The sequence below is a fragment of the Ochotona princeps genome, chromosome 6, assembly GCF_030435755.1.
Source record: "Ochotona princeps isolate mOchPri1 chromosome 6, mOchPri1.hap1, whole genome shotgun sequence".
In the NCBI taxonomy this organism is placed as follows: domain Eukaryota; kingdom Metazoa; phylum Chordata; class Mammalia; order Lagomorpha; family Ochotonidae; genus Ochotona; species Ochotona princeps.
The window spans coordinates 5,080,059-5,107,648 of NC_080837.1; the positions used below are offsets into that span (position 1 = coordinate 5,080,059).

Below are 27,590 nucleotides of genomic sequence, written 5' to 3' on the forward strand. Positions count from 1 at the left end.
GTCGGGGGCTGCGGCGGCTGCGCAGAGGAGCGAGGTGCTTGCTGGGTCGGGGCTGCGCGGCGGCGGCGCCGGGGGCTTCGGGAAGGAAGGCCGAGCGGGTCCGCCATTGCCGCCGCGCCGAGCAGGGGGTCTCCGCGGGCCGCCGGCGCCATGGGCCAGTGCGGCATCACCTCGTCCAAGACCGTGCTGGTCTTTCTCAACCTCATCTTCTGGGTGAGCCGAGGGGCCGAGTGGGCCCCGTGACGAGGGGAGCGGGGTGGTGGTGGGTGGACGGGGTCCCTCCCGGTCCCGGTCCCGGACAGTGGGGTGCGGGGTCGTGGGCTGGAGCTTTCGGAGAGGAGGAGCCAGCCCCCCGCGCGCGCCCGGTGGGCCCGGCGACTGGGTCCTGGGAACGGCTGTGCGGGACGGGCCGGCCCTGCCGTGGGGTGCGCTCCGGCCGCCGGGGTGGGCATGGTGGGGGACCCGCGGCCCGGGCGTGTGGCTTGGGACCGCGTGCGAGTGTACGAGCCGTCAGTGGGGCCAGGGGGCGGAGGGGGTAGTTGGGAGCTGCCCGGTAATCCCTCGGCCGGGAAAGCCGGTTGGGGTGTGTTGGGGGTGTGTGTTGGGGGTGTGTGTGGGGGGGTGTTTGTGTGGGGGGGGGGTGTATAAGGGGGGGTGTGTATGTGGGTGTGTGTGGGGTGTGTGGCGTGTATATGTGGGAGGGTGTCGGGGTGTGTATGTGGCGCGTGTGTGGCATGTATATGTAGGGTGAGTGTATGTGGGTTTGTGTGCGTGTGTAGGGGTGTGTATGTAGGATGTGTGTGTTTGTTTTGGTCCTGGGGAGCCAGTCAGGGGGCAGCCTGAGGTCATGCACTTTGGTTTCCCTGAGATTCTGGAGTGGCCGAAAGAATTCTCTTTCTCTCTCTCTCACTCTCTTCCCCCCGCCCCCCGGGACTTGGCACTACCGGCCCCCTCCCCACATCACATCTTTCCAAGCCTTACTGACGTTGTCTGCCTTAGAAGCAAAAGTTACAAGGACAGTTTGAGCAGCGGGCTGGGGTTCGGCCTTCTTGCGCCCGCTGTGGGTTGCACGTGGCGTCCTGTGTGGTTGCAGTGCTCCTGGCCGCCCTCCCAGTGCGCCACTGCTGGGCACAGCCCCTCAGCCGCCAGCACCCCTCCGACCTGAACATGCCCTTTACTCATAGCCCCGCAAGGGGCCCTGCGAAGAATTCTCCCTAACCTACCTGCCTAGAGTGTACTTTCTGGCCAGTTTGGGGATTGAGGGGCTTGGTTCCATCTATTCCAGTTAGGCCAGTGTTGCTCCTACGTTTTAATTTTACATCTGTTTTGAAACAGAAAAAATAGGTTGGGATTCCCCTCCCCCCCAGATGTTAGCTTTGGGCAGTTTCATGCGATCTTGTAGATTTAGCTGTTTTGGTTTTTCTTTTCTTTTTTCTTTTCGATTTACTTACTTATTAGAAGAGTGGAATTAGAGAGGGAAGAACTTTTATTTTTAAGATGTATGTATTTTTATTGGAAAGGCAGATTTATAGAGAGAAGGAGAGACAGAGAGGAAGATCTTCTGTCTGTTGGTTCACTCCCCAAGTGACTGCAATGGCCGGTGCTGTGCCAATCCGAAGCCAGGAGCCAGGAACTTCTTCTGGGTCTCCCACATGGATGCAGGGTCCCAAGGCTTTGGGCCATCCTCAACTGCTTTCCCAGGCCACAAGCAGGGAACTGGATGGGAAGTGGGGTTGCCAGGACATGAACCAGCACTCATATGGGATCCTGGCTCATGCAAGGGAATGACTTTAGCCACTAGGCCACCATGTTGGGTCCAGGGAAGAGCTTCTATCTGTTGGATCACTCCTCAGATGGCCACAGTAGCCACGGCTGAGGCAGAGGAAAGTCAGATGATAGAACTCGGTTGGGGTCTCCCATATAAATTGACAGGGGCCTAGAGCACTTGGGCCATCTTCTGCTGCTCTCCCAGGCGCATTAGCAGGGGGCTGGCTGGGAAGTGACACAGCAGTGCCATGTTGGGATGCTGGTGTCCAGGCAGTGGCTTTACCTGGCTATGGCACAATGCCGGTCCCTGACTCTAGGCTGTTCAGACTCAGGGGCTGAAATTGTTGTTTATGTAACAAAATATTGGAAGTACCGGAACCATCTTCTTACACTTTTATTCACTCTCAGATATCAGTCAGTTCCTGGGTCTCTGGGAACTGTGTAAGTGTGTGTCCCGTTATTGCTCACTGCGTTGTTGAGTTTAACAAAGGCTGCTGCCAGGACTCAAGCCCGCGCTGGTCAGTGTAAATATGCCTTATCTGAGTTAGTGAGGCGGTAAAACTGACCTGGGATAAGGAAGTTAAACTGACACGAAGGGAAACTATGGCCTAGTGTAATGTAACTGGTGAGTATAAAACTTCTTTTTAAAAAAAAGGATTTATTTATTTATTATTGGAAAGTCAGATTTACAGAGAGAAGGAGAGATGGAAAGATCTTGCATCTTCTGGCTCACTCCTCAAGTGGCCACAATGGCCAGAGCTGAGCCTATCTGAAACCAGGAGCCAGGAGCCTCTTCCAGGTGTCCCACGTGGGTGCAGGGTCCCAAGGCTTTGGGCCGTCCTCGACTGCTTTCCCAGGCCACAAGCAGGGAGCTGGATGGGAAGTGGAGTAGCTGGGATATGAACTGGTACTCATATGGGATCCTGGCACATGCAAGCAAGGACTTAATAGCCACTAGGCCACCACACCAGGCCCGTGCTTGGGGTTTTAACACTTGGGCCAGATACTCGCCCCTTAGGGTTACCTGGTGCTCCTGACACATTGTTAGTTTAGGGGTCTGATGAAGGGGTGGTCCTGACTGACCCTTCAGTGCTCCCTGCATGTCAGGCTGAGGTAGGAAGCATTTTCCATGGAGTGTTCTCACAGCAGCCCTGCCTTGTACAGAGGAGGATGGTGGGCAGGGTTAGCTGGGTTCAAGCTGCATTGAGACCAAAGAAGGAACTTGCTAGACCAAGTCGGAGGCACTTCTTGCTAAGACACATGTTTCAATATTTCAAAAACTGTCGGGGCCGTTTGGCAAAGCAGATGAAGGCATAGAGGCGTAGTGCTTGCTACACTGACATGTCATGATGCTGGTTCGAGCCCCAGCTACTTCACTTCCCATCTAGCTGTCTGCTAATAGCCCGAGAGAAGCAGCAGAGGATGGTGCGAGTGTTTGGGCCTGTGTCATGCCGTGGGAGACCTGGATGAGATTCCTGACTCCTGGCTTCAGTATCTGAGGAGCACACCAGGGGATTAAGATCTCTCTCTTGTGTCTCTCCTACTCTTCTCTGCAAAGTAAATGAATTTTTAAAATAATAATAAAGCTGATGATTTAGAAAACTATGCCAACATTTAAACTACACTTTAAATTGTCTGTTTAAGGAAAGTAAGTGTTGGGTCCGGCCTGGTGGCTAAATCCTCTCACTTGCTAGGAATCCCATATGAGTGCCGGTTCGTGTCCTGGCTGCTCCACTTCCCATCCAGCTCCCTGCTTGTGACCTGGCAAAGCAGTCGAGGATGGCCCAAAGCCTTGGGACCCTGTACCCCTTGGGAGACCTGGAAGAAGCTCATGGCTTTGGATCAGCTCTGGCCGTTGCGGCTGCTTGGAGAGTGAATCAGCGGATGGAAGGTCTTTCTCTCTGGAAATTTGCCTTTCCAATAAGAAGAAAGAAAAAGAAAAGGAAGTCTTGGGACAGGTGCTTGGCCCGGCGGTTAAGTCACAGATGAAGTTTCCCTTGTCTCATGTCAGTGTGCCTGAATCCCAGCCCAGCTCCCTGCTCACCCACACTGTGGGAGGCAGCCGGGGAAGGCTCACCCACCTGGGAGGCCCGGATGGAGCTGCTGGCTGAGGCCACTGCAGGCGTTTGAGCAGCAGACCAGCAGGTAAAGGAAATAAATCAGATATGAGGAAGTACCAGAAAGACTAGCAGGTTCTTCGTGGGGATTATACTGCATTCCCCAGTGAGTGTCTTCTCTCCAGCGGTCCCTCCTGTCTCCCCAGTGAGTGGAAGGGTAAACCTTCTGCCAGAGCAGGTGGAGTTCCTCCATGAGCCCTCGGGTAGCTCTAGTGGCTGGGAGCAGGTCTGTGCCACTGGCCCGTCACTGGTGGTGGCTGATTGTGGGTGCCCGTTAGCACTCCAGAAAGCACAGCTGCTTCCAGCTTTCCGTGCCTGCCCCGTGAGCCGGAGTGTGCACTCCAAATGAGCTCCCGGCACAGGGCTTGGTGTGGATTTGCTATAGATAGCCTCAGACCTTACAGTGTGAGGGTGATGCCGAAGGTTACCTAATGGAAGTAGAGAATTGCTTACCGAGTTTCAGAAGGTTAGGGCCGGGGGTTGGACGAGAACTTGGGGCAGGGGAAGCAGGTGCTGCTTTGGATCCATTTCTGTGTGGTGGTATGGCTGTAAGCCCCAGTGTGTTAGTGCTGGGCTCGTGGGGGGTGGTCGCACACCCCCAGGGCCAGATCCTCTCTGATGGGGGTTAGGAGTCCATTTGGAAGGCTATGTAGTAACAAGTACTCATTAGTTGATCTGTAAATTACACCAACCTCCCACCACTCAGGATTCTGGATTTTATGCATTTTATCTGACCCAGGAGGACTCATCTAAAACTTGTTGAAATCAGTAAGATATTGTTAGATTCGCCACTCGCCAAAGTGTTAGATTCACCGACCACCAGGGAAAGAATAACTCAGCCGAATATATGAAAAGATTTTAGATGGCCTTTATTTCAGGGAACCACGGTCCCGGGCTTCCCTTCCCCGTGCAGCAGAAAGGACAGACGTGAAGGAGTGGGCTGCAGAGGGAGAAGAGCGCGGAAAAGACGGGGAAGGGGCTGTTTAAACTCTCCTCAACACGGAAGCCGAGGGGGGGCGCGGGTCGCCTTGACCCTTATTGGTGGGGGGGATATGGGTCTGTGTTCCTGATTGGTGTATTGGTGGTCTCACTGCCTGAGGGGCCTGCCAGAATTCCGCCATCCGTTCAGGGTTTGATTGGAGGCAGACTGCAACCTTCTTCGGCCACCGTGGTAGCCATCAGATATGAGCTTTTATTTTGGCAAGTTAGTTCCGTGGTAAACAGATTAGCTATTCTTTTGGTACCCCACTGGAAGAGCCAGTTGGCTGCAGTTTGTTTTGCTCATTTGCGTGTTTCACAGGCTCTGCACGGGACAGCTTTGCCCATGCCTGTAGGATTCTCAGTCTCACACTGTCTGGTTAGGCTGTTCTCATCTCTTAGGAGTTTGGGGAAGGGGGTTGATGGCAGCGCTGAAACCCCTAGGAAGAGGGACAGCGGCCACCCTCGGCCGCCTCGCCTAAGGTGTGTGGGAGTGCAGCACCGTCAGTGCCCATCCGCTTGCCCTTCACCCGTACTCAGATGCACCCGCACCTGTCCCGTCCCACCCCAAAGCAGTGCCGGCTCCAGCTTCCCCTGTGTGTGTGCAGTGTTGACCTGGAGAAGCAGATGGGCAGCTGGCTTGTGCATGGTGAAGATCTGTTCCTGCAAAACTTACTTTCTGATGGGGTAAAGTCAGACTGTTAAAATTAATCATGAAAACACCGGAGAGCTAAAACGCAGGCTGCAGGGCCCGAGCGTGGGGGCTGCTTTGGGCTGGCACAGGTTCCTCTGAGGAGGGAGCCGGTGTGTGATGTGGGGGATCAGGACTGGGGGCAGGGGGCCTGATGGCGTTACCAGCGGGAGGACCATACCTTAACACCTGGGAGGGAGGTGGCATTTCCAGTGTGTTCCAGCACATTCTGCACTTCTGAGTTGGTAACATGATCCTTTTAGCCAGAACCTTCCCCTGACATCCTGGATGCCCTTTCTCTGTCTCTCCTGTTTGGAGTGACAGCTCTGACAAAGGTCTCAATGGGACGCGCCTTTGGCTAACAGCTCTGTTTTCTCAGCTCTTCTTCCCCTCAGTAGAAGAAAAGCCGGCTGTGTTGGGGAGCCGATCATGGGTCATGCTAGGAAATGTCTTTCCGAAGCAGTCCTTGCAGTTGAGATGACTCTGTCCCATCTCAGCCTGTTGTTAGTCATCTGTCCCCTGGCTGGCCTGAGGGAGTCGGCGGCCAAGCCCTCTGGCTGCAGCTAAAGAGCAGGTTGAAATGAATATGCTCTGAAGCATTTCCCCAAGTCTTACCGCACTAGACCCAGCGCAGGTTGGTCTTTGTGCAGAGTGTTTCCCATAATATTTGTTCTCGTGCCAAGCAAGCATGCGCTCAGTCACCCTGCCCAGGGCACTTGGTTGTTTGTCCTTCACCTGTTTCTGAAATACAAGGGGCAAAGGGCAGAGTCCCCCTGTCCCGCAGCGAGAGGGACGGGGCCGACTCCCCTGGATCCACTTTCTCAGGGGGCTCCCCACCCCCAACACCTCCGAGTGCCCTCAGGTCTGCGTTTCTAGCTAGTTGTTCCAACTCCTCCTCCTCACCCTCACTGCTTCCACTTAGGAAATGCCTAACCCAACCCAGAGTGTGCTGCTGTGGAGCCAGAGCACCTCTCACAGAGGGTAGGGTGGGCACAGGGGGTCTCAACACCGTGCTTGTTCTAGGACTGGGCCCTGCGGTCTAGAATAGCTGCCCCAGTGAGCTGGCTGCGGCAGTTGCTTCATCTCCGCTCCCACTGTCTCTTGAGGTTTGCGTCTTTTGCCTGGTAGGTGTAGATTGGATAAAGCAGGGAGAATTTTTTAAGCTGCACAACCAATGATTATAAAAAGGTAAAAACAGAACCAGTGCACGTAGGGCTGAATGGGAGAGTGTGGTTGCAAATAGCACTAGATGTTTCGACTATTTTATTTTGTTTTATTTTTTAAGATTTGTTTTATTTTTATTGCAAAGTCAGCTATACAGAGAGGAAAGGAGACCGAGGAGAAGATCTTCCATCCTATGATTCACTCCCCAAGTGACCACAACAGGCAGAACTGCACCGATTCGAGGCTGGGAACCAGCAACCTCCTCCAGGTCCCCCATGCAGGTGCAGAGTCCCAAGGCTTTGGGCCATCCTTGACTGCTTTCCCAGGTCACAAGCAGGGAGCTGGATGGGAAGTGGAGCTGCTGGGATTAGAACCGGCAAATACGTTTTTCATACCCACTCAGGAGTGGAAACCAGTCACATGTAATTGAGTGTGAGACTCAGCGGTGGCAAACCTGTTGAGTGTCGTTCTCTATAGCAGCAAAGAGAATGGGCTGTGGTGAGAGGGTCGCTGCCTGTAGCAGTCACAAGCTATCATGCTGAGGGATCAGAGCCTCTTCAAAGGTTACATATCGTGTGATTCCAAATGGGGCAGCAGGCTGGCCTAGGCCAAAGACAGGAGCCCAAAACATGTTCTGCTTTCCTTGGGATTGGCAAGGCCTCTGCCACCCGAGCTGTCTGCCACTTCCTCACAGGGGCAGTTAGCAGCCTAGACAGGAAATGCACCCAGGCACCCCAGTCTGGGATGTGAGTATCTAAAGTGACAATTTAGCCTCTACACCAGATGTCTGTGCCTGTAATTATTTTTTTGATTAATTACAAGAGGGTGAGAGAGGGCCCGGCACGGTGGCCTAGCAACTAAAATCCTCGCCTTGAATGCACCAGGATCCCAAATGGGTGCCGGTTCTAATCCCATCAGCCCCACTTCCCATCCAGCTCCCTGCTTGTGGCCTGGGAAAGCAGTCGAGGATGGCCCAAGGCCTTGGAACCCTGCACCCACATGGGAGACCTGGAGGAGGTTCCTGGCTCCTGATTTCGGATCAGCACAGCACTGGCCATTGTGGTTACTTGGGGAGTGAATCATCGGATGGAAGATCTTCCTCTCAGTCTCTTTTCCTCTCTGTATATCTGACTTTGCAGTAAAAATAAAGAGTGAGAGAATCTCTCGTGTGTGCTGGTTCACGCATCACATGCTGCAGAGCCAGAGCTGGACCAAAACCAGGAGCCCCTTCCTTCTCCTCTTCGGTTCAAGGGACCTTGGTCTGGTTTTCGGTTGTCCTGTGTATGTGTGTGTATTGTTGCCACCATACCACAAGCAAGGTTAAATTGTGCTTTCCCAAGATGTTTCAGGACCAGAACGCAAGCTCACCTGGAGGCTGGGGCTGTTTCTCCTCCTCTGTCGCCTCTTCAGCACCTCTGCCATTTCGGTGCAGTGTTTGATGAATATTCTGCACAAATCTTGGTCTCCGTCTGATTTCTGCTCTTGCCAGTAAGTGTCCACAGTTGGAATTAGAGAGAAGGCAGGGATGTTGAGGATAATGTATTACTACATCCCAGAACACTCTTCCTTATTCCCCGGCTTCCCCTCCAAGCCTGAGGCCCCGTCCGTCCATTGCATACCTTTGACTGCAGCTTGGCTTGATTATTGACCAATCTGTCAGACAGAAAATGATGTCACTGTAGTAGCTCAAAAGTTCTTGGGGGTAGCTTGATTTCTGATGAAAGGATTTGAGGACGGTGGAGAAGTCCTTTTTTAAAGAATTTTGATTATTATTATTATTTATCAGAAAATCGGATATACAGAGAGGAGGAGAGAGAGAGAGGAAGATCTTTTGTCCATTGATTCACTCCCCAAGTGACCGCAGTGGCCGGAGCTGAGCCGATCTGAAGCAAGGAGACAGGAGCTGTTTCTGCATATCCCATGCAGGTGCAGGGTCCCAAGGCTCTGGGCCGTCCTCCCCTACTTTCCCAGGCCACAAGGAGCTGGATGGGAAGTGGAGCAACTGGGGCACGAACCAGCACGTATATGGGATCCCTGCACATGCTAAATGAGGACTTTAGCTGCTGGGCTACAACACCTGGCCCTGGAATAATCTTTCTTAAGGAGAGCAAATGAAACCACAGGAAGCACTGGGCTTGGGATAAGAGTAACTGTTTTGTAGCAGGAGCTGTTGCTTCAGTGTCAGGCAGTTGACCCCTGGTGGACTGGAGGATCCTGAGGATTAGAGAGCAGTAACAAACAGAAGAGGGTGTTAAGTCATTGGTAATGGCCAGGGGCTTTGTCTGGGGGAGTGCTCAGAAACCCAGGGTGGAATTAGCAGGCATTCCTCAGAAGTGAGGCCTAGCCCCTGACGTAGCTGGGCAGGCATTTCTGAGGCAGACAGCCTGTAAGGTGGTTTCCTGTGGATGAATTTCACTTCTCTGCCTTGACAAAGTCTGGGGTACAGAGCAGTTTCTGCCCTGTCTTTTGGCTCCCTTTTTCTTGCTGCCCTGCAGTAGCTGCTGCTTCCCCAGCTGATCCTGAGGGGGCAGGCCCTGTGGGCAAGCGGGCTGAAGTCCACGTTGTCCCGCCTTACCCTTCCGTCCCTGCCAACACTGGATAGGAATTGGGCCGTGGGCAGCATATCCTTGCCAGGAGGCTGCTGCCCTTTGCCACGCCTTTCCCCAGGCGTCCTGGGAGTGCCCCCCCTTACCTCCGACCAACAAGCTATTGTGCCTGAACTTGTCACACACTTGTGTTTCTTGCATGTTTGTTTTTAAAGATTTGTTGATTTGGAAGGCAGAGTTAAAGAGAAAGAGGCCTCTGTCTGCTGGGTCCCTCCCCAAATGGCTGCCGCGGCCAGGCCAGGGCCAGACTGAAGCCGGGAGGAGCCGGAGCACACGGGCAGCTTTCCTGGGCCTTGCTAGGCACACTGGATCGGAAGTGAGACAGCTGGAGCTTAAATCTGCTCTTCACGGTGGAGTGCCTGGTCGCAGGCAGTGGCTTAATACGCTATGCAAAGCTGCCAGCCCCAATCTGCTGTTCTCAATACTACCCATTCTGATGGCAGATTTCTCTGAGGGTCCAACAAAGGAATCTCGTAGGTCTTAGTTTTTATCAGCTCATCTGTTCCTTCACTCAGGGTTTGAAAATCACCCTACTCAAAATTAACTTTCAAACTAAAAGAAGCAGTGGAGTTTTTTTTTTAAAACTAAGACTGAGCTTTTTTACTTTCGCATTGTGTATACGTAGAGGACAGGTAGGAGGAAAGCAGCATCGGGACTCGCACCCTCCCGGAATTCCATGACGAGATGCCTTTAGTTTTTAGAGGAACAGCTTGGTGTCACGAGGGGCCCTGCCTGAGCAATTTTACTTCTTTGTGGCTTAACTTAGAACACAGGCTTATTAAAAAGAGGAAGAAGGCTTTAGAACATTCTTTGTGTAGTGTCAGACCTCAACCTTTCACTTCTTTGTACAAAGGACGACTATTTTTAGTGCGCTGTGCTGGCGCAGTCCTGCTCCTCAGGGCGCAGTCTCGGAGCGGTGCTGGGGCAGCTCAGCTGCTTCCGTGCTGTGTGGTTCTCGTTCTGTCGCCCCCCGCTTCTCCCCACACCCGTCCTGTGCAGCTGCTGTAGTAAACCTCCGTCCCCTCATGGCCCTTCCAGAGCAGGGCTTAACCTGGCTGTTCTAATAGCCCGGCTGTCAGCCTTAGACTGCAAGATCTCTCGGCACACCAGCTCGGAATCCACCGCCCCTCATTCATCACCCAGGCTCTCCTCTGTCCCTCGTGCTTTGGTGGGTTCTTTTTTCTTTTTTTAAAAAAAGATGTATTTGTTTATTGGAAAAGCAGATTTATAGAGGAGAGACAGAAGATCTTCCATTTGCTGGTTCACTCCCCAAGTGGCTGCAGTGGCCGGAGCTGAACTGATACAAAGCTAGGAGCCTCTTCTAGGTCTCCCACACGGGTTCAGGGTCCCAAGGCTTTGGGTCGTCCTCAACTGCTTTCCCAGGTCACAGGCGGGGAGCTGGACGATACAAACTGGCGCCGTATGGGATCCAGTGCATGCAGGGTGAGTCATCGCATCTGGCCCAGGTGTGTTCTTCATGCTGGTTGCCAGATGTGGTTAAAGGAGTTGCTGCTTGCTCTTGGTCAGTGTTCAGCTGGTAGGGCACCTGTCCCGGTGCCATTTCATATATTGCTTTGCAACTTAAGATAGAAACATTGTATGGAGTTAGGAAAAGAACAAAGTTTGAAGTTGGGTTCAATTAAGGAACCACAGCTTCTGTTTCCCCATAGTTTGATTTTATGTGACTTCCCGTCAGTCAGCCATCCGTGCAGGTTCTGCTCCAGCGTGTGCAGCTGCTGTGGGGCTGCCCCCGCATGCTGGCAGAGGAGCGCCCTCCTGGGTTCTCTGCTCTGCCACATGAGTTGGGACTGCCAGGTTCACAGCCTGGACCAAGCAACTGCTCTCAGTTGGACAAAAAAACAGACAGCTTCGTGGTACCTGCACCAACGCGGGTCTGCAGTCTGGTTGCACCTGCCATGGGTGGGTCTCCTGCCTGTGTGCAGTCTCTGGGCAGTGAGTGGTAGCCTATTCCCAAGTAGCCCTGAGTGTCAGGCTCCTCACAGCCTCTGTAATAGCTCGGCCACCAGCAGCCCCTTATCACCCTATGCTTGGGAACTCATCGCCAAGTCCACACACCCTCCAGTTCTTCTTTTCATTGAAATCTGCCTTGCCTAAAGCATCTTCACCAGAGGTTTGGAAATGGAGTTTGTTTTAATTCGGGCCCATTGCAGAAGAACCTGAGACCCCCGGGGAACAGAGGTGACCAGTGAGGACAGCCCGACCCATGGGAGCAGTTCACACTGGGGCTTCTTCTTTTCTTTTTAGTTGGAACGGCAGATTTATAGAGACAAGGATAGTGTTCCATGATTGGTTCACTCCCCAAATAGCCACAATGGGCAGAGTTGGGCAGGTCTAAAACCAGGTGCCAGGAGCTTCTTCTGGGTCTTCATATGGGTACAGGGGCCCAAGGACTTGGTCCACCCTCTGCTGCTTTCTCAGGTCATAAACTGGGAGCTGGACCGGAAATGGAGCAGTCAGAATACGAACCAGCTGGCATCACAGGGTGAAGGATTAGCTTGCTATGCCATCACGCCAGCCTCCAAGGGTGTTTGTTATAGTTTAGCTCAAAGACTGACACCACTTAAGCACAGTGTGTGTTTGTGAGTGAGTGCACGGCACACAAATGTGGTCAGGGAAAAGTAAGACATAGTACCGGGTACTGGGTAGTTGAGGCTCTTGTGTATTGAACACACTCCATTTGATAGTGAGGATGTGCAGCACTTATGGTTATAGGGGACAGCATAGGAGGCCACTTCAGGAAGTTCATGGAAAACAGAGTGAAAAGGTAAGCTCAGTTAGCCAATAGTTGTGCCCCGGCGACCCCGGCATCCTATGTTGGAGCACCGGTTTGACTGCCGGCTGCTCCACTTCACATCCAGCTTTGCTAATGAGCTGGGACAGAGTGGACGGAGGCTCGGGTCCTCAGGCCCCCAGCATTTGTAGCTGTGCCCTCGGCATGCCCCAGCCGTTGCCGTCCTGTGTGGAAGATGAAGTGATCAGATCTGTCTTTCTCCAGTGCCCTGCCGCGTCGCTCTGCCTGTGAACAAACATAAATAAAAATCTTAAAAAATTTTTTTTGAAACTTCGTGCATAATTTTAAAAAGAAAACATTTATTTGAAAGGCACATTTTGGCCATTTTCTGCTGCTTTCCCAGATCACCAGCAGGGAGCTGGATGGGAAGTGGAGCAGCCAGGACACGAATCAGTGCCCACATGAGATATCAATGTTAAAGGAGGCAGCTTTACGCACTATGCCATAATGCTTACCCCCATAGATTTTTTTTAAGATTTATTTATTTTTATTGGAAAGTTAGATATGCAGAGAGGAAGAGAGACAGAGGAAGAGCTTCCATCCACTGAATCACTCCCTTAAGCGGCTGTAATGGCTGAAGCTGCGCTGATCCAAAATCAGGAGCCAGGAGCCGCTTCCAGGTCCCCCATGTGGGTGCGGGGTCCCAAAGCTTTGGGCCATCCTCGACTGCTTTCCCAGGCCACAAGCAGGGAGCTGGATGGGAAGTGGGGCTGATGGGATTAGAATTGGCACCCATATGGGATGCTGGAGCATTCAAGGAGAGGACTTTAGCCGCTAGACTACTGTGCTGCCCCCCCCCCCATAGATTTTTAAATACTAATTTTCCATGATCCGTTTGAAGACCTATCCTGGATTAAATTGCTGTATCGTGTTGGAACAGGGAATTAGAAAGCACAGACCCTGGAATGAAGAGAAAGGCAGATAGGAAGTCTCGAGGGAAGGGATAAGGAGGTATTATCCGTGAAGTCTGATGATAGCTGTTAGCTGCCAAGTGGGGCTGAGGGGCTGAGGGGGGATATGAGGCTGAAGGAATGGGGAGACACTGTTTGTGCCCTCTGGGCATTACAGCTGTTCTTACAGCCCCTGGCTGCCGGAACTGTGCTTGGACCATGGGAGTGGAACAGGGGCACCCGCTCTGACCTGGAGGGCCCAGAATGAGTTCCTGTAGGGTGAGATAACATGTGAGCTGCATCCACGGGGGCGAGGGAGTTCCCAGGCTCTCCTTTGCAGAGATGAAGAAGTGAGGCTGGGACCTGTGCTGTGGCATAGCAGGGTAAGCCGTTACCTGTGAGACTGGCATCCCATCTGAGCGCTTCCCATTCAGCTCACTGTTAATGCGTCTGGAACATGCCCAAGTCCTTGGGCTCCTATACTCCCGTGGGACACCTGGAAGAAGGTCCTGGCTTCAGGTTGGCTCAGCAGTAGCTGTTGGGACCTCTAGGGGTCTCTCTCTCTCTGTAGCTGTGCCTTTCAACTAAATAAAATAGTTTTTCTCTTGTTTTGTTTTGTTTGTTTATTTTGCTTGAAAGAATTACAAAGAAAGATTTTCCACTTATTGGTTCACTTCCTAAATGTCTACAATGACCAGAGCTGAGCTGATCTGAGTCTGGGAGCCAGCAGCTTCTTCCAGGTCTATGCCTTGGCTGTAGGGGTTTAAGGCCTTGGGCCATACTCCAGGCCGTCAGCAGGAAACTGGGTCAGTATTGGAGCAGCCAGGACATGTAGGTTGCTGATGCTGCAGAGGGAGGATTAGCTTTCTACGCTATCATGCCAGCCCTATTAAGTAAGTTTAAAAGTGAAATAAAATAGTCATGCTGAAGACCTTCCCAGTCTGCTTTTTTAGAGTGAACAACTACAAGGCCATGTTAAGTCCTGCAGTAGAGTAGGACAAAAGTTGAGGGCCCTGTGTTTTGGAAATAAACCTGAAGGGATTTGTTGATTTGGTATAGTTCCAGAGATGGGGCAAGGAGGGAGAATGGGGTACTGCTCAGCTACTTGGCCTGAAAAATCAGATGCTGGAGTCTTCTGTCATTCCAGGAGGATACGGGGAGATGAGGAGAAGTGGGCAGGAGAGCTGTCAGGATGGGGCTAGTTGAAGGCGGGGTGTCGGCGGGACTCCCGGGCAGAAGGGTGGGGCTGTGAGGTGGCTTGGCTCTCTCAGCTGGTGAGCTCCAGTGCCCAAAGAAGCTGTGGTTCCTGCAGCCAGGGCCGGAGCATGAGTCAACACAGTGGACAGTGGACAGTGGACCCTGGAGGTGAGTGGGGAGGGTGAAAATGAGAAAGCGAGCTGCTGGAGAGGAGGGCAGGAAACCCGCTGGGAGCCCTTTGGAAGCCAAGGACAGGACATGAGAGCAGTGTGTTCATTAAAATGGCCTTCATCTTTTGCATCTCATCATTTTAAAAGCCCACGTTATTCCAGAAGAATCGTGGATTGCTCAGCTTCTTACCCGTGGAACACTGGCTCCAGATCTGCAGTGGTTCTCGTGGCCGACTCTGAGAAAGCACACCAGGCTTGCCCAGGCGTGCGTGGGCCCACAGATTGCAGACGGGAACCGAGTGTGCAGGCCAGGGCTGTCGATGGCGTCCCAGCGCCGCGTGGCAGCCATTTCTAGTTGGGACAAGATGTACGGGTCCAATTTCAAGGACGGTGGAGCAGTTCTGTTCCTGTGAGCGTCTCCAAGAGCTCTGCAGGACCAGGCTAGAGGTTGTAGCACTATGCCTGCCACCACATCTGCTCGTTCACTCCAAGCAGGCAACGCTGGGCTGTTGGCATGGAGCAGATACCCAGGGACAGAGAATGTGGCTGGGCATGGTGCCTGGAGCCCGACGCTGTCCCTCTGCAAACCCCAGCACCTAGGAGTGCGGTAGAGATAGAGGCAGGCTCTCTAGCCTGCATGTGCCTGCTGACTCAGGTCTGCAGCTGCCCGAGGGGGCTGCCAGCCACCGTGCATGGGCTGGCCCCTGGGGTGAGCTCTCTCCTTCTCCAGGAGAGCGGCATTTTCAGAAGTGGGTGTCATGCTTGCTGGTTTTTAGAATTTTCTCTCCCCAAGTGATGGGGCGGGATTAGAAGTGCAGATTCTGTGGTCAGATTGCTGGGATTCACATCCTAACTGTGTCACTAACGCCAGATTGCCTCATTTGTGGAGTGCAGCCACAGTGGCTGGGGAGTGTGTAATGCCCCACCTCCCCACTGACCCCCCCCCCAGTGGAGTTAAGCTACAAATAAGTCTTGTGTTTTTATTTCTAAGACTTATTATTTGAAAGAGAGCGAGGCAGAGGGAAATATTCCATCTCCTGGGCCACAGAGTGAAGCCACGAGCTTCCTTCCGTCTCCCACTTGGGCTACAGAGGCCAAATGGACCCTCCTGGGCTGTTTTTCTCAGGCTTTAGCGGGCAGCCAGATAGGAAGTGGACTAGGTGTCCAGGCAGGAGTGTCCCCCACTGTGGCACAGTGGTACCCTGCACAGGTAAGTTTTCAGGTACACGTGTGTGTATGCACACATACATTTTCTTGTCATGAGTACTGCTTATCTGACTAATGGTACCCTGGTTCTAGCTGAAACACCAATTAGGTGAATTTAGAAAACTTCTCAATCTGAATGAAGAAGCATTCTTGAAAGACTTATCTGTTCTCTGGTTTACTCCCCAAATGACGACAGCAGCCAGGCCTGAGCCAGAAACTTGTGCTCGTCACGCTGCTGTGCGCGGCAGGTGCCACGTGTGGCCTGTGAGGCCTGTGAGGCTGCTGTCACAAAGGAAGATGCAGACCTTGGAGCCGTGCTGTCTGTCTGTGGTAGCATGTTGTTGGGTATAGTTCTCTATTAGAGTTGAGTCGGTTGTGAGAGGTTTATATTATCCACATGAAACATATCTGCTGTATTTCCTTTCCCCTCAGATTCTCTGAGGTAATAAACTCTTATCTGCAGGGATCCACCCCTGCTACACCTCAGTACCAATTCAGCTGGATTTGTAATTCCATGTAAAATCAATATATCAAAATCAGATCACCTATCAGTATAACTGATGACCACTTAATAATTTATTTTGCAGTCCTTTAAAAAAAAAAAAGAGCCAGAAATTTCCTGCTGCTCTCCCATGTGGGTGCTGGGGCCCAGCCACTTGACCGTTTTGTACTGCTTTTCCAGGTGCATTAGCAGGGAACTGGACCGGAAGCAGAGTGGCCTGGACTTGAGCTGGTGCTCTGCTATGGGTTACTGGTGTTGCAAGTGTGACTTAGCCTGCCGGCCCTAGAAATGTTCCTAATCATGAATTACGGGATGCTGTGCAGCTTTTCAGAGTGAGGAGAGCTCCCTGGCAGCCGGCCTGCCCTACAGTAGTGGAACTGTCAGTGTGGCACGCGCAGAGAGCAGTACTCTGACCTTGTGTTCTCCAGGGTGCAGCTGGCATTCTGTGCTACGTGGGAGCCTACGTCTTCATCACCTATGATGACTACGATCACTTCTTTGAAGACGTGTACACCCTCATCCCAGCTGTGGTGATCATAGCGGTGGGAGCCCTGCTCTTCATCATCGGGCTGATTGGCTGCTGTGCCACCATCCGGGAGAGTCGCTGTGGACTTGCCACGGTGAGCCAGTGCTTTGCCTGCACGGGTCGCCGCAGTGTGTGGCAGCATGCACCTGCGGGACTCTCCCCTAGAATGGAGCGTGCAACTCCTTCGATTCCCCAGCTGTCGCATTTAGCGGCTGCCTGATAGTTGTGTTTTATCCAGAGAGTAGAGCTCTTTTCTCATTTGTGCTTCATTTTTGGCAATGTTTCCTTCCAGTTTGTCATCATCCTGCTCTTGGTCTTTGTCACGGAAGTTGTGGTCGTGGTTTTGGGATACGTTTACCGAGCAAAGGTAGGTTGTCTGCTGGAGTTCTCATTGTGCTGTGACAGGTCATGTGTTCGAGTGTTCCCTGCTCAGTCGGCCAGGTCTTCCCTCAGAGTCACTCGTCCTTTCCCTGTGGTGTTCCCAGGCGCTGCTCCGACTCAAGTAGAAGTTACTGCATGTCAGGGTTCCTGATTGCACTTAACGCAGCTGTGTTAGTGCTGTTAGTTTGGTTCTAGGTATTCCGTTTTCTGTGCATTTTCTCACAACAAGCTGCAGATTAAGGTTGATTTACTGAGAAATTTGTTCAGATGGCCTCAGTTTACAGATCCCAGTGGAGGAGAGACACATGACTTTTATTTTTTTTGAAGATTTATTTACTTTTTTGTTGGAAAGGCAGATTTTACAGAGAGAAGGAGAGACAAAGGTCTTTCATTTGATGATTCACTCCCCAAGTGGCCACAGCAGCCAGAGCTGATCCAATCCAAAGCCAGGAGCTTCTTCCGGGTCTCCCACAGTGGGTGCAGAGGCCCAAGGCCTCCAGCCTTTCTCTGCTGCTCCCACAGGCCAAGCAGGGAGGTGGATGGGAAGTGGAGCAGCTGGAATACAAACCGCTGTCGATATAGAATCCCGGCAGATGCAAGGTGAGGATTATGCACTAGACTATCACGCCAGGCCTGGGAGGATAATGTTTCCAAGGATTTTACACTGGCACCAGCCTGGATTCAGGCTCCTGCTTCCAATCTGGCCCAACTCTGACAGTTGCTGGCATTTGGGGAGCAAACCACAAATGGGTGATCTGTCTTTCTGCTTTTCAAAAAATGAAGACATTTAAGATGATCTGGTCCCAGAGGGCTGAGGAGGATGCTGTCCAGCAGGTGGTGTGAGATGAACTTGATTACCAGTGCTGGGCGGCAGTCTTTTCATAAGGAGCTGCTCGGAGAACTGACTGGTTTTTAAATTTTTTAAAATTGTTTTTACATATTTAGTCCCATCTAAATACTGAAGAATTACAATACAAATAAGGGATATTTACTCTTGAAATAGCTTACAGAGGCCTCCATTGAGAAAGCACATGAGTTGTGTCTGTGGATGAAGGTGCCTGTTGGTGGTTGGGCACGCTGGCCCAGTGCTCTGCTGCTCGTCCCTCCTGTGGCCGTCAGCCCGCCATCCTGCACAGCGTTCCCTCTAGTCTACATGGTAGAGTCTGTTCCAGTCTTTTTCTTGTAAGTTTGAATCTGTGTGGAGGTATAAAGGAAGCAAAAAAAATTTTTTTAAGATTTATTGTTTGAAAGGCAGATTTACAGAGAGAAGGAAAGATAGAAAGAGAAAGATTTTTCATCTGCTGGTCCACTCCCCACATGGCTGCAGTAGCCAGGGTTGAGTCATTCTGGATCCAGGAGCTTTCTCCCAGTTAGCCAGGTGGGTGCAGGGTCCCAAGTCCCTGAACCATCCTCTGCTGCTTTCCCAGGCCATAAGTGGGGACATGGATTGGAAGTGGAGCAACCAAGAGTAGAACTGGTACTCCTATGGGATGCCAGCACCACAGGGTGGAAAATTAGCCTATTGAGCACTGGCTCTGAGAGAAACTTCCAAGGGAGCAGTGGCAGCTTGCAGGCCGGCGTTGGTGCTTTCGTGGGGACCCCGCTCCTGTGACTGTGTCTGTGTCTGAGGGCCTGGCTTCTCTGTTTTGATACAGGTGGAAAACGAGGTAGACCGCCGCATTCAGAAAGTCTATCAGTCCTACAATGGCACCAGCCCCGACGCTGCCAGCCGGGCCATCGACTACGTGCAGAGACAGGTGAGCGTACATGGCCAGTCACTCCTGGGCCCTCACTCTGTCAGGGCCGTGAGCAACCTGGGACGAGTCCAGTGTTTTCCACCCACACCCAATCCAGTCCAGATCAGAGGCAGCTCAAGCATTTTTAGTCCTCTGACCCCTTGCTCCCTCCCCCTGCAAGAGTTAGAAGAGAGATGGGTCTCAGAGGAGAGGTGGTGGTCCTGATGGCCTGGGGAGAGCTGGGAGGTCTGTGCCTTCCCAACAGGCTCAGCGAGGCTACAGACAGGACTGTGCAACAATATCAGGATGATCAGGGATCTGCAGGCAGGTGGAAGGAATGCTCCAGTAGGGCTCAACAACCATAAACCTGGTTCAAAAAGTAACCCACTTTTTGTCCGTTTCATCTGTTAGTACTTGCTTATCCCAGGGTAAACCCCAGACATTTTCTGACAACACATTTTAAATGCTTACTCTTTGGGAATGATACTTGCAAGCAGGCATTCCATGGGGTTGTGAAGGCTTTCCTGGGTTAGAAGCCACTGACTGGAGCCGAGGGGCTTTTCCTTTGAGGGTTTAAGCCCAGCAGCGTGTGACTGTTTACATTAGGCTAGTGGCTAATGCAACTAGGATCTCGGTTTCCTAGTTGCACCAGCCACACTGGGAGCTCTCAGCTGGGCATCCTGTGGCTGTGCTGACCCCAAAGCCCTGGAAGTTCCCTTGGCTGCCGGGAAAACCGCGGACATCTCTGGCCTGAGGCGGCCCTTATCAACCTGTCCAGCTCAGCAGACACACAGGAGCCATTGCTAAGGGTCCTTCTCTGTTTTCTCCTAGCTGCACTGCTGCGGCATTCACAACTATTCCGACTGGGAAAACACAGATTGGTTCAAAGAAACCAAAAACCAGAGCGTCCCCCTCAGCTGCTGCCGGGCGACAGCCACCAGCTGCAATGGCAGTGTGGCCCAGCCTGCTGACCTCTACGCCGAGGTGAGCCTGGCCCGGCACCCTTACCAACCTCTCTTCTACTCCCTTGGGGAAGTTGCTTGCTTGCCTTGAATGCAATTTTATTTTACTGTAAGCTGGCTGCCTGTGCTGTCTCTTCGCCTTGTCTGTAAGTTGCTCCAACCGTATTGTCTCTTTCCCTTTCTTTGCTGTGTTGTTTCCATCTCTGCCTGTGAGTCGTGTGTGGCCCTCGGCTGGCAGGTCAGGAGAACGAGCTGACGTGGCGACTGTGTGTGTTGCAGGGCTGTGAGGCTCTGGTGGTGAAGAAGCTCCAGGAGATCATGATGCATGTCATCTGGGCGGCGCTGGCCTTCGCAGCCATTCAGGTAGGGCTGACTAGCTCCGCCGTCGGCACTGCAGGTGGCGGCTCCTGGGCTGGGGAGGGCGCCTTCTGACTGCTGCCTTCAGACCCAGATCCGGAATGGTCCAAAAACACTAGAGGTGGGGGTGGGGGCTGCCGTATGTGAGGGCCCTTTGCCGACCGATGCCTCGTGGAGAGCACAGACTTTCACCACAGTGTGTGCAGGAGCCACACTTGGTAAGGTTTTCAGAAACCACACTGTTGTATTTCAGTTGGAAAATGGAACAGCTCCATTCTAACTCTACATATGGTTTCCCCTTTTAGTTGTCTTGAGGGCTGTACATATATACATACCTCACTGGAGAATAGGAGCAGACGTGTGGCTTTCCAGAAAAGACTTCCAGGGCAGACTGAAGTGTTCATTTGCCTGTTGTATATCTGTGAACCTGGTCTCTGCATGGACAAGCATGCAGGACCCGTCCTCTCGCCTGGCCCGCAGGAGCAAGCTATCTGCTCTTGGGAGCCAAGGCCCTGTCTCCCAATTCCTGCCAGAGAACAGTCTCTTTTGTCGCTGGAAATTACCAGTTTAATCTGGTGTCTGGCTGCTCATAGTCCCTTGCCCCTACAGCCTGCCACTCCTCATAGGCACGTCTGTCTGCTGTCCTCGTGTCTGAGCTGGGCACGGTAAGTCTCCTGATGCCGCTGGACAGTGTCCTCGGAGAGCCTTCGGGTGGCTGTTGGAGTATCCCGGACCCCGTGCTGTATCTGAGCTTCATGGGGAAGAGAGGCCTCAGGGCCAGCTTCAGGCTGGCCATCTTTGATCTTTGCAGGCATGTAAGGAGTGGACCAGACGACAGGAGCTCAGAAAATCTCCCATCACAAGAGAAATCATTCTTGAATGGTTCAGGTTTTTTTAATTTAAGGAAAAACTTTTAATTTTTTTCTTAAGATTTACTTTTATTTAAAAGGCAATTTACAGAGAGAAGGAGAGACAGAAATATCTTCCATGTGCTGGTTCACTCCCAAATGGCCACAATGGCCACAGCTGAGCCAGTCTGAACCAGGAGCTTCTTCCGAGTCTCCCACACAGGTACAGGGTCCCAAGGCTTTGGGTCATCCTCTATTGCTTTTCTAGGCAGTAAGCAGGGAGCTGGATGGGAAGTGGAGTAGCCAGAACACGAACCCATGCCCATATGGGATGTTGGTGCTGCAGGCAGAGGCTTACCTTACTATGCCACAGTACCAACCCCTAAAACAGATACACATGGTTGTGTCTGTTTCTGAGCCCAGTGTGTAGATCAGCACATGTATAAAATGTGTAACAATCAAATCAGATGTGTAACATTTCCATGTCTTTACACATTTTCATGTTTGGAGCCTATAAATTCCTTGCTTCTGGTTCTTAATGAAACATAAAAGTTGTGAATTGTCGTCACCCCACTGTGCGTAGAGCACTGGCACTGGCTCTTTATATTTAAAGAGTTTATTTACTTTATTTATTTACTTTGAAAGTCATAGGAAGAGAGAGAGATCTGTCCTCTGGTTCACTCCTCAGGTGCCTGTAGTGACCGTCGCTAGACCAGGGAAAAGCTTACCCGGGTCTCCTATGTGGGTTCAGGGGCCCAAACACTTGGGCCATCTTCTGTTTTCGCGGCTACACTAGAGAGCTGAATCAAAAGTGGAGCACCTGGACCTTGAACCGGCATCCCAATGGGATGCTGGTGCTGCAGCAGGTGCTTAACTACTACACCACAGCACCAGCGCTGGCCCCAGCTTCTGCTCGGTGGTTTGTTTCCTGTCGTCCATTGTCCCTCTGTTCCACCCCCTTCCTAACCTCTGTAAGCTCTGTTCTGCTTCCTGCTCTGTGAGAGCATCACTGTTAACTGACATGTATGTGTTCTGCAGACTCACCACGGGTGATTGGTCTCTCTGGGCCTGGCTTATCTCACTTAATGTAATGTCCTCCAACTCTTCATTTTGCTGCAAATGACAGGATTTTTTTCTTCGTCTTATTTTTTTTTTTTAGATTTATTTTATTTTTATTACAAAGTCAGATATACTGAGAGGAGGAAAGATAGAGAGGAAGTGGAGCTGCCGGGATTAGAACCAGCGGCCATGTGGGATCAAGGCGAGGACCTTAGCCACTAGGCCACGCTGCCAAGCCCTTTCTTCGTCTTTTATGACTAAGTTACACCCTGTTGTGTCTTGACCGATGGTGCTCTGTTGGTGGGGGTGTGCTGCCTACTTGATTTTAATCAGCAAAGGGTAAAAATATCCTAGCTGTGCCTGCTTGAAGTTTGCACATAGTAAAAATTTATACCCATAAAATTGAGAGGTTAGGCTGTATGAATGAATTCTGATAGATATTTTGAGATTTTTCTCAGAAGAGTGTGTCCAGTAGACAGGCATTCTTCTCGTTTATAGGGATTGATTTCCTCACACCATCACCTTCGCAGCACATAGCGCACTGTGGAACATTCCCTTTGGCAGACACTTAGCCACCGTTTGCCTCTGTGTAGAGGTCGGTTTTTGCGCCTGCTAGGTGTTAGGTCTGGGCTAGACAGGATTAGTTCTCATGGCTTGAGTATTGCAGGAGGATTTTTCATCGTAAGAAATATTAAAGCTAAAACATTTGTGAAATAGTTACAAATCTCTTGAACTATTTTATTATAAATAATTTTTTTTAATAATGATTACATGGTTGATCAGACTGGGAAGGTTTAGCGAAAATTGGGTGAATTCATTGCTTCCACAGTTGCTATTTCTTCTTGTTCCTGGGGGAAGGGGAAAGACAAAGGGGCAAGCCACTCACGACTTTTCCACACGTCCCAGTACCCAGGGATGAGGAACCACCACCTCCTATCAACCCAGAGTCTCAATGTGTACATGTTCCGAGGGTTCTGTCCAAGTGGTTTGGATAGTTCTGAAATGCTGCTGATTTCCTCAGTCCATGGATGACATCACCCTTCCAATGTTCACTAGCCTCTTGGACTGTTTCAAGAATTAGTGCGGTGTCAGAGTAGCAAAGCTTTGGGGGAAACCAGGAAGTGACTGTGCAGATCATAAACGTTCTGAAACAGCCATTTTCTCAAGCCAAGTCGGGCTGTACCCAGCTTGCTGAACTGCTGCGGATCCGTGCACAGCACCATGGTGGAAATACGTGCCCCAGGAAGGAAGCAGCCTGCCTTTTAGACCTTGCTGAGAGTGCCAGCCCAACTGTAGAGGGCAGGGAGCTGGATGGCATGGGAGGAGGTGGGGCACATTGAGCCCCAGATCAGTTATGTCCTGCTTAGTGTTTCTTTTTTCTTTTTTTTTTTTTTTTTTCAGTTTTTATTACAAAGTCAGATATACGGAGAGGAGGAGAGACAGAGAGGAAGATCTTCCGTCCGATGATTCACTCCCCAAGTGAGCACAACGGCCGGTGCACGTCGATCCGAAGCCGGGAACCAGGAACCTCTTCCGGGTCTCCCACACGGGTGCAGGGTCCCAAGGGCTTGAGCCATTCTCGACTGCTTTCCCAGGCCACAAGCAGGGAGCTGGATGGGAAGTGGAGCTGCCGGGATTAGAACCGGCGCTCATATGGGATCCCGGTGCGTTCAAGGCGAGGACTTTAGCCACTAGGCCATGCCGCCGGGCCCTGCTTAGCATTTCTGTTGCTAGTCTAACGTTGCCTACAAACGTAATCCTGCTTGATTTTATAGCTCTTCTAAGAATGTTTTGATGTGCAGTGAGCAGAATGTATTTGTCTAAGAATTAAAATACTAAAACATATCTAGAATTGGCTTGGGACATTTAGTAAACTTTGAGCAGCATCCACTTTAAAATGCCTGTGAGTTGCTTTGCCCCATAAAGCACCCAGCAAGTATTGATTTGGTGAAGTGACGGATTGTAGCGGCAGGTGTGGAATTCTGCATGAGGAGGCTGTGGGCTAATGTGAGGACAAACACTGGCCAGTGTGACTGAAGCCCAATCAAGGCCATCTTATCAACTCTGTGTGTCTCCCTGGTGCTCAGTCGTCCACATGAAATTTAAGGGTCTGGGGCCCAGCACAGTGAGTGGCTCAGTGGCTAAATCCTCCCCTTGTACACACTGAGATCTCATATGGACACTGGTTCATATCCCAGCTGCTCCATTTCCCATCCAGCTCCCTGCTTGTGACCTGGAAAAGCAGTTGAGGACAGCCCAAAGCCTTGGGACCCTGTACCATATTGGAGACCCCGAGGAGGCTCTGGCTCCTAGCTTCAGATCAGCTCAGCTCTGGCCATTGCCACCATTTGGGAAGTGAACCAGTGGATGGAAGATCTATCTCATAAAATAAATACGTCTTTCAAGAAAAATGGGTAAATATAATAATAATAATGATAATAATTAAAAAAGAATGTCCCTTGGGACACCCGTATCCCTGATTCAAATCCCAGCTTTGCTTCAGATTCCAGCTTCCTGCACACATGTGCCCTGGGAAGCAGCAGTTAATGGTTTCAGTTTTGGGGCCCCTGCCCATAGGAGACCAGGGCTGAATTCCCAGCTCTTGGCTTCGACCTGGCCCAGGCCAGTCTGTTGTGGAATGAACCACAGAGCTCTCCCCACCTTTCGAATAAAAAAAGGTGATAAATAAAAACTTCAAAAATGAAATACAGCTAGTACAGCCAGGAAGTATGCTTTTTTGTTTCTTTTTTAAAAGTACTGCAATTTATTTTAGACCTTCCAAAATGCCTGAAGCAGCCAGCAGGTGGCAGCTCAGTCCACATCCTCTGTGAGGGACCCAAGCACTTGAGCCATCACCTGCAGCCTCCAGGGTGCACAGTAGCAGGAAGACACTGCAAGTGGTGTCTTCATTGCCTGCCCCTGGTTGTTAACATCGTTTAGATTAATTTGGATTTAGATATGCGTAGCTAGTAGCTCCCATGCCAGACACCAAGGCCCAGGGAGTGGAAGAATGCGTGTGTGATGCTGGCTCGGGGCTACTTGTAACAGTGCCAGGATTCAGATCGTGAGCGGTCTGTGGGGTCCTCTACAGAATGCACTTGGAAGGCTTTCATTCCATTGCGTGCACTCCTCCCAAGTCCCAGTGTGGGGCTGCAGTGTGTTTCCTTTTGGAGCTCATCCATCCATCCTTCTTCTTTTATTGTGACAAGTCCCAGCCCTTCTGCAATGGCACCCTGGAGTGGTAACAGGTTGTGTTGCCTTGGGTACACAAGGAGATTAAATTGGATTAAAAAGAAAATAATGCTAAAGTTTTTGACCTACCTCCTCATAATACTTAGACAATAACCAAAGGGCTAAGCTCTTTGAGAGCCTGTGGGTGACAGTTTAACCCACTGTAGCACCCTGTTGACTGAACCAGTGTGTTAATGCTGCCCCAAGCACCCGCCCACACAGGCTGCGGCGTGCAGCGCAGACGGAACCCATTTCCATCTCTGCCAGAAGTTCTCGGTGGAGAGGTCTCTTCCCAGCCGGCTTCCCGGTTGCTGATGCTCCCTGGCGTCCTGTGTCCCTGCTGCTATTGGGTCCCTGAGGAAGCACACAGCGGCCATTCTCCTGTGTTCTCCCCGCAGCTGCTGGGCATGCTGTGCGCCTGCATCGTGCTGTGCAGAAGGAGTAGAGACCCTGCCTACGAGCTCCTCATCACCGGTGGGACCTACGCCTAAGGGGACGGCTCGGCCTCCACGGTACGGCCATGGCCTCTGGCCTCGTCAGTCTTCTGGAGGATGCGTGCACTGGGGTGGGACAGAGCACTCGGCCTTCCTCATCCTCACCCTCCTCGCACCCCTGACTTTCCTCCCCTTTGTCCTAACTGACTCTCATGCCCTTGAGTTGCAAGTGTGGTGGCCAGTGCTCTGCTTGGAGAACTGTGACTGGCAGAGTGCAGTAGAATTAAGGGAGGGCGTGGTCTGCTGTGACCTCCAGGAGGTGACGTGATGGACAGAGGCTGTCACACCCCTAGCTCTTTTCATTCTTCGCAGTGGAGAACTCTTGGCCAAAGCTTTTGGGGGAAGGGGGAGGAAGCCAGCTGTCTGGTTAAAATTCATTCCAGATAGCGCCCCTCAAGGGTGTCCTTTTAAAAAATATATACTGTAGTCCAATAAGCAGCTGTACAAAATGGCTAATCTAGACGTTAGGATCACACAGTGTGTATCTTGGTCCACCTTCAGAATTGCAGAGTGACCTTTGCAACTAACGGTTTTAACCAGTGCTGCCTGGCGGTGGAGGGTGGGGCGTGCACCGCTGTCCTGGGGCTAGCGTGAGAGCGAGCTGCCCTACGATCCAGCTGTTCGTCGTAGTCTTACCTTGCTAGGAGTCATACGCACGGGCAGACCAGTGGAGCAGGGTGGAGATGTGTTCTTGGTTGTAAATAGAAAACTCTAACTCAATAAACTCCATATCAGCCCTCCACGTGCGCTTTTAACTGTTTGGGTGGCACTTCAGAGCGACACACGGTGTGCAGTTTGCAGCGATGGTGTGGTCCTCGTGGTTTATGTGTGGTTCATGGGGCCCACTGCAAACTCTGAAGGCCTTGCTACTTAGAAACTCGCAGCAAGACAGAGCCACCAGTGGTTTCACTCTTCCATGAGCTCTGGGGTCTGGGGACTCATGCTGGGAATTGTCGGAGCAGGCCTGGGACTCACGCAAGTGTTTTCGGTTCCAAGGGCAGTTGGGGAGAGGTGAGGAAAAGGCCCCCTGGTGGTGTGGTCCCTCCTTTTGAAATGCTGCAGCTGCTTGCCCAGGATCTGCGGGCTGTCTGGTCAGATACTTAGACAGGAGGAGGCTGGGTGCCTCCCACAGCCAGAGCACTGCCTGTGTCGCATCCACACAGGTGCCTCATGGGAGGCCCACCATGGGCATGCTGTTTACGGTCACCTGGTCCAGGAAGGTGAGTGAATGCTCTTCTGTAAGCCACCATTAGTTGTGAAAGGGGGGCCATCCAGGAGGGAAGCCAGGGAAGGCACTTCAAACCCACAGCAAGGGCCCTGTGGCTACGCGGGAGCACATCACGGGAGCACAACACCCACCCACAGAAGAGACTGACCCAGGCCTCCATCAAGAATCTCAGGGGAGCTGGACCGGATGGACAACGATGAGAGAAAAGTCCTCCCTCCCGCAGCCTAATTCAGTTGGCAAGGAGCTATGTAAGTACCTGGCACGCCTGGTCAGGGCGCCGTCCATCCTCCAGTGATGATAAGGTCAACTGGGGACTTGGCCCAGAATGCCGACTGCTTGCTGTTGGCACCAGGCTTCTCTTGTCTGAAGTACGTGGTACCACTCCAGCCCAATCTGTCTGCCAGGATGGTGAATGCCAGCTGCAATCCCCAGTCAGCCCACCCTGGCTTTGCTCGCACCCGTGTTGCACAGCCGTTCTGGGATGGCAGGTTCCTAGTTCCTGAACGCGTTACAGGTCATCGCCATCCATTTGTTCCTCCGACAAGAGGGGTTTGCTGTGGCGGTGCCTGCGTCAGGCTGTGTCGGTGGCTCGGGGTCACGATGCGCCTTCCTGGTCCAGCCCTGTGGCCTCTGTCAGAGCTCTCCTGGCTGCTGGACCACCTTTGTTC

The 27,590-nt window shown here is 51.9% G+C and overlaps 1 protein-coding gene across 1 annotated transcript; it reads left to right on the forward strand.

Annotated features, from left to right (window-relative positions):
• TSPAN3 (tetraspanin 3) lies at positions 1-26,435 on the forward strand. Its single transcript, XM_004594614.4, has 7 exons — positions 1-213; positions 16,529-16,720; positions 16,919-16,993; positions 18,663-18,764; positions 19,575-19,727; positions 19,985-20,068; positions 25,599-26,435. Exons 1-7 carry the CDS (start codon positions 151-153, stop codon positions 25,689-25,691), a joined length of 762 nt encoding a protein of 253 aa, XP_004594671.1. The 5' UTR covers positions 1-150; the 3' UTR covers positions 25,692-26,435.
• The last annotated feature ends 1,155 nt before the right edge of the window (positions 26,436-27,590 follow it).

Bases quoted from the DNA above. Each gene is read 5' to 3' on its own strand.
- TSPAN3 (XM_004594614.4), top strand. From the start codon at position 151: ATGGGCCAGTGCGGCATCACCTCGTCCAAGACCGTGCTGGTCTTTCTC. The intron at 214-16,528 runs GTGAGCCGAGGG...TGTGTTCTCCAG, and splicing joins TTCTCAACCTCATCTTCTGG to GGTGCAGCTGGCATTCTGTG. The intron at 20,069-25,598 runs GTAGGGCTGACT...TTCTCCCCGCAG, and splicing joins TGGCCTTCGCAGCCATTCAG to CTGCTGGGCATGCTGTGCGC.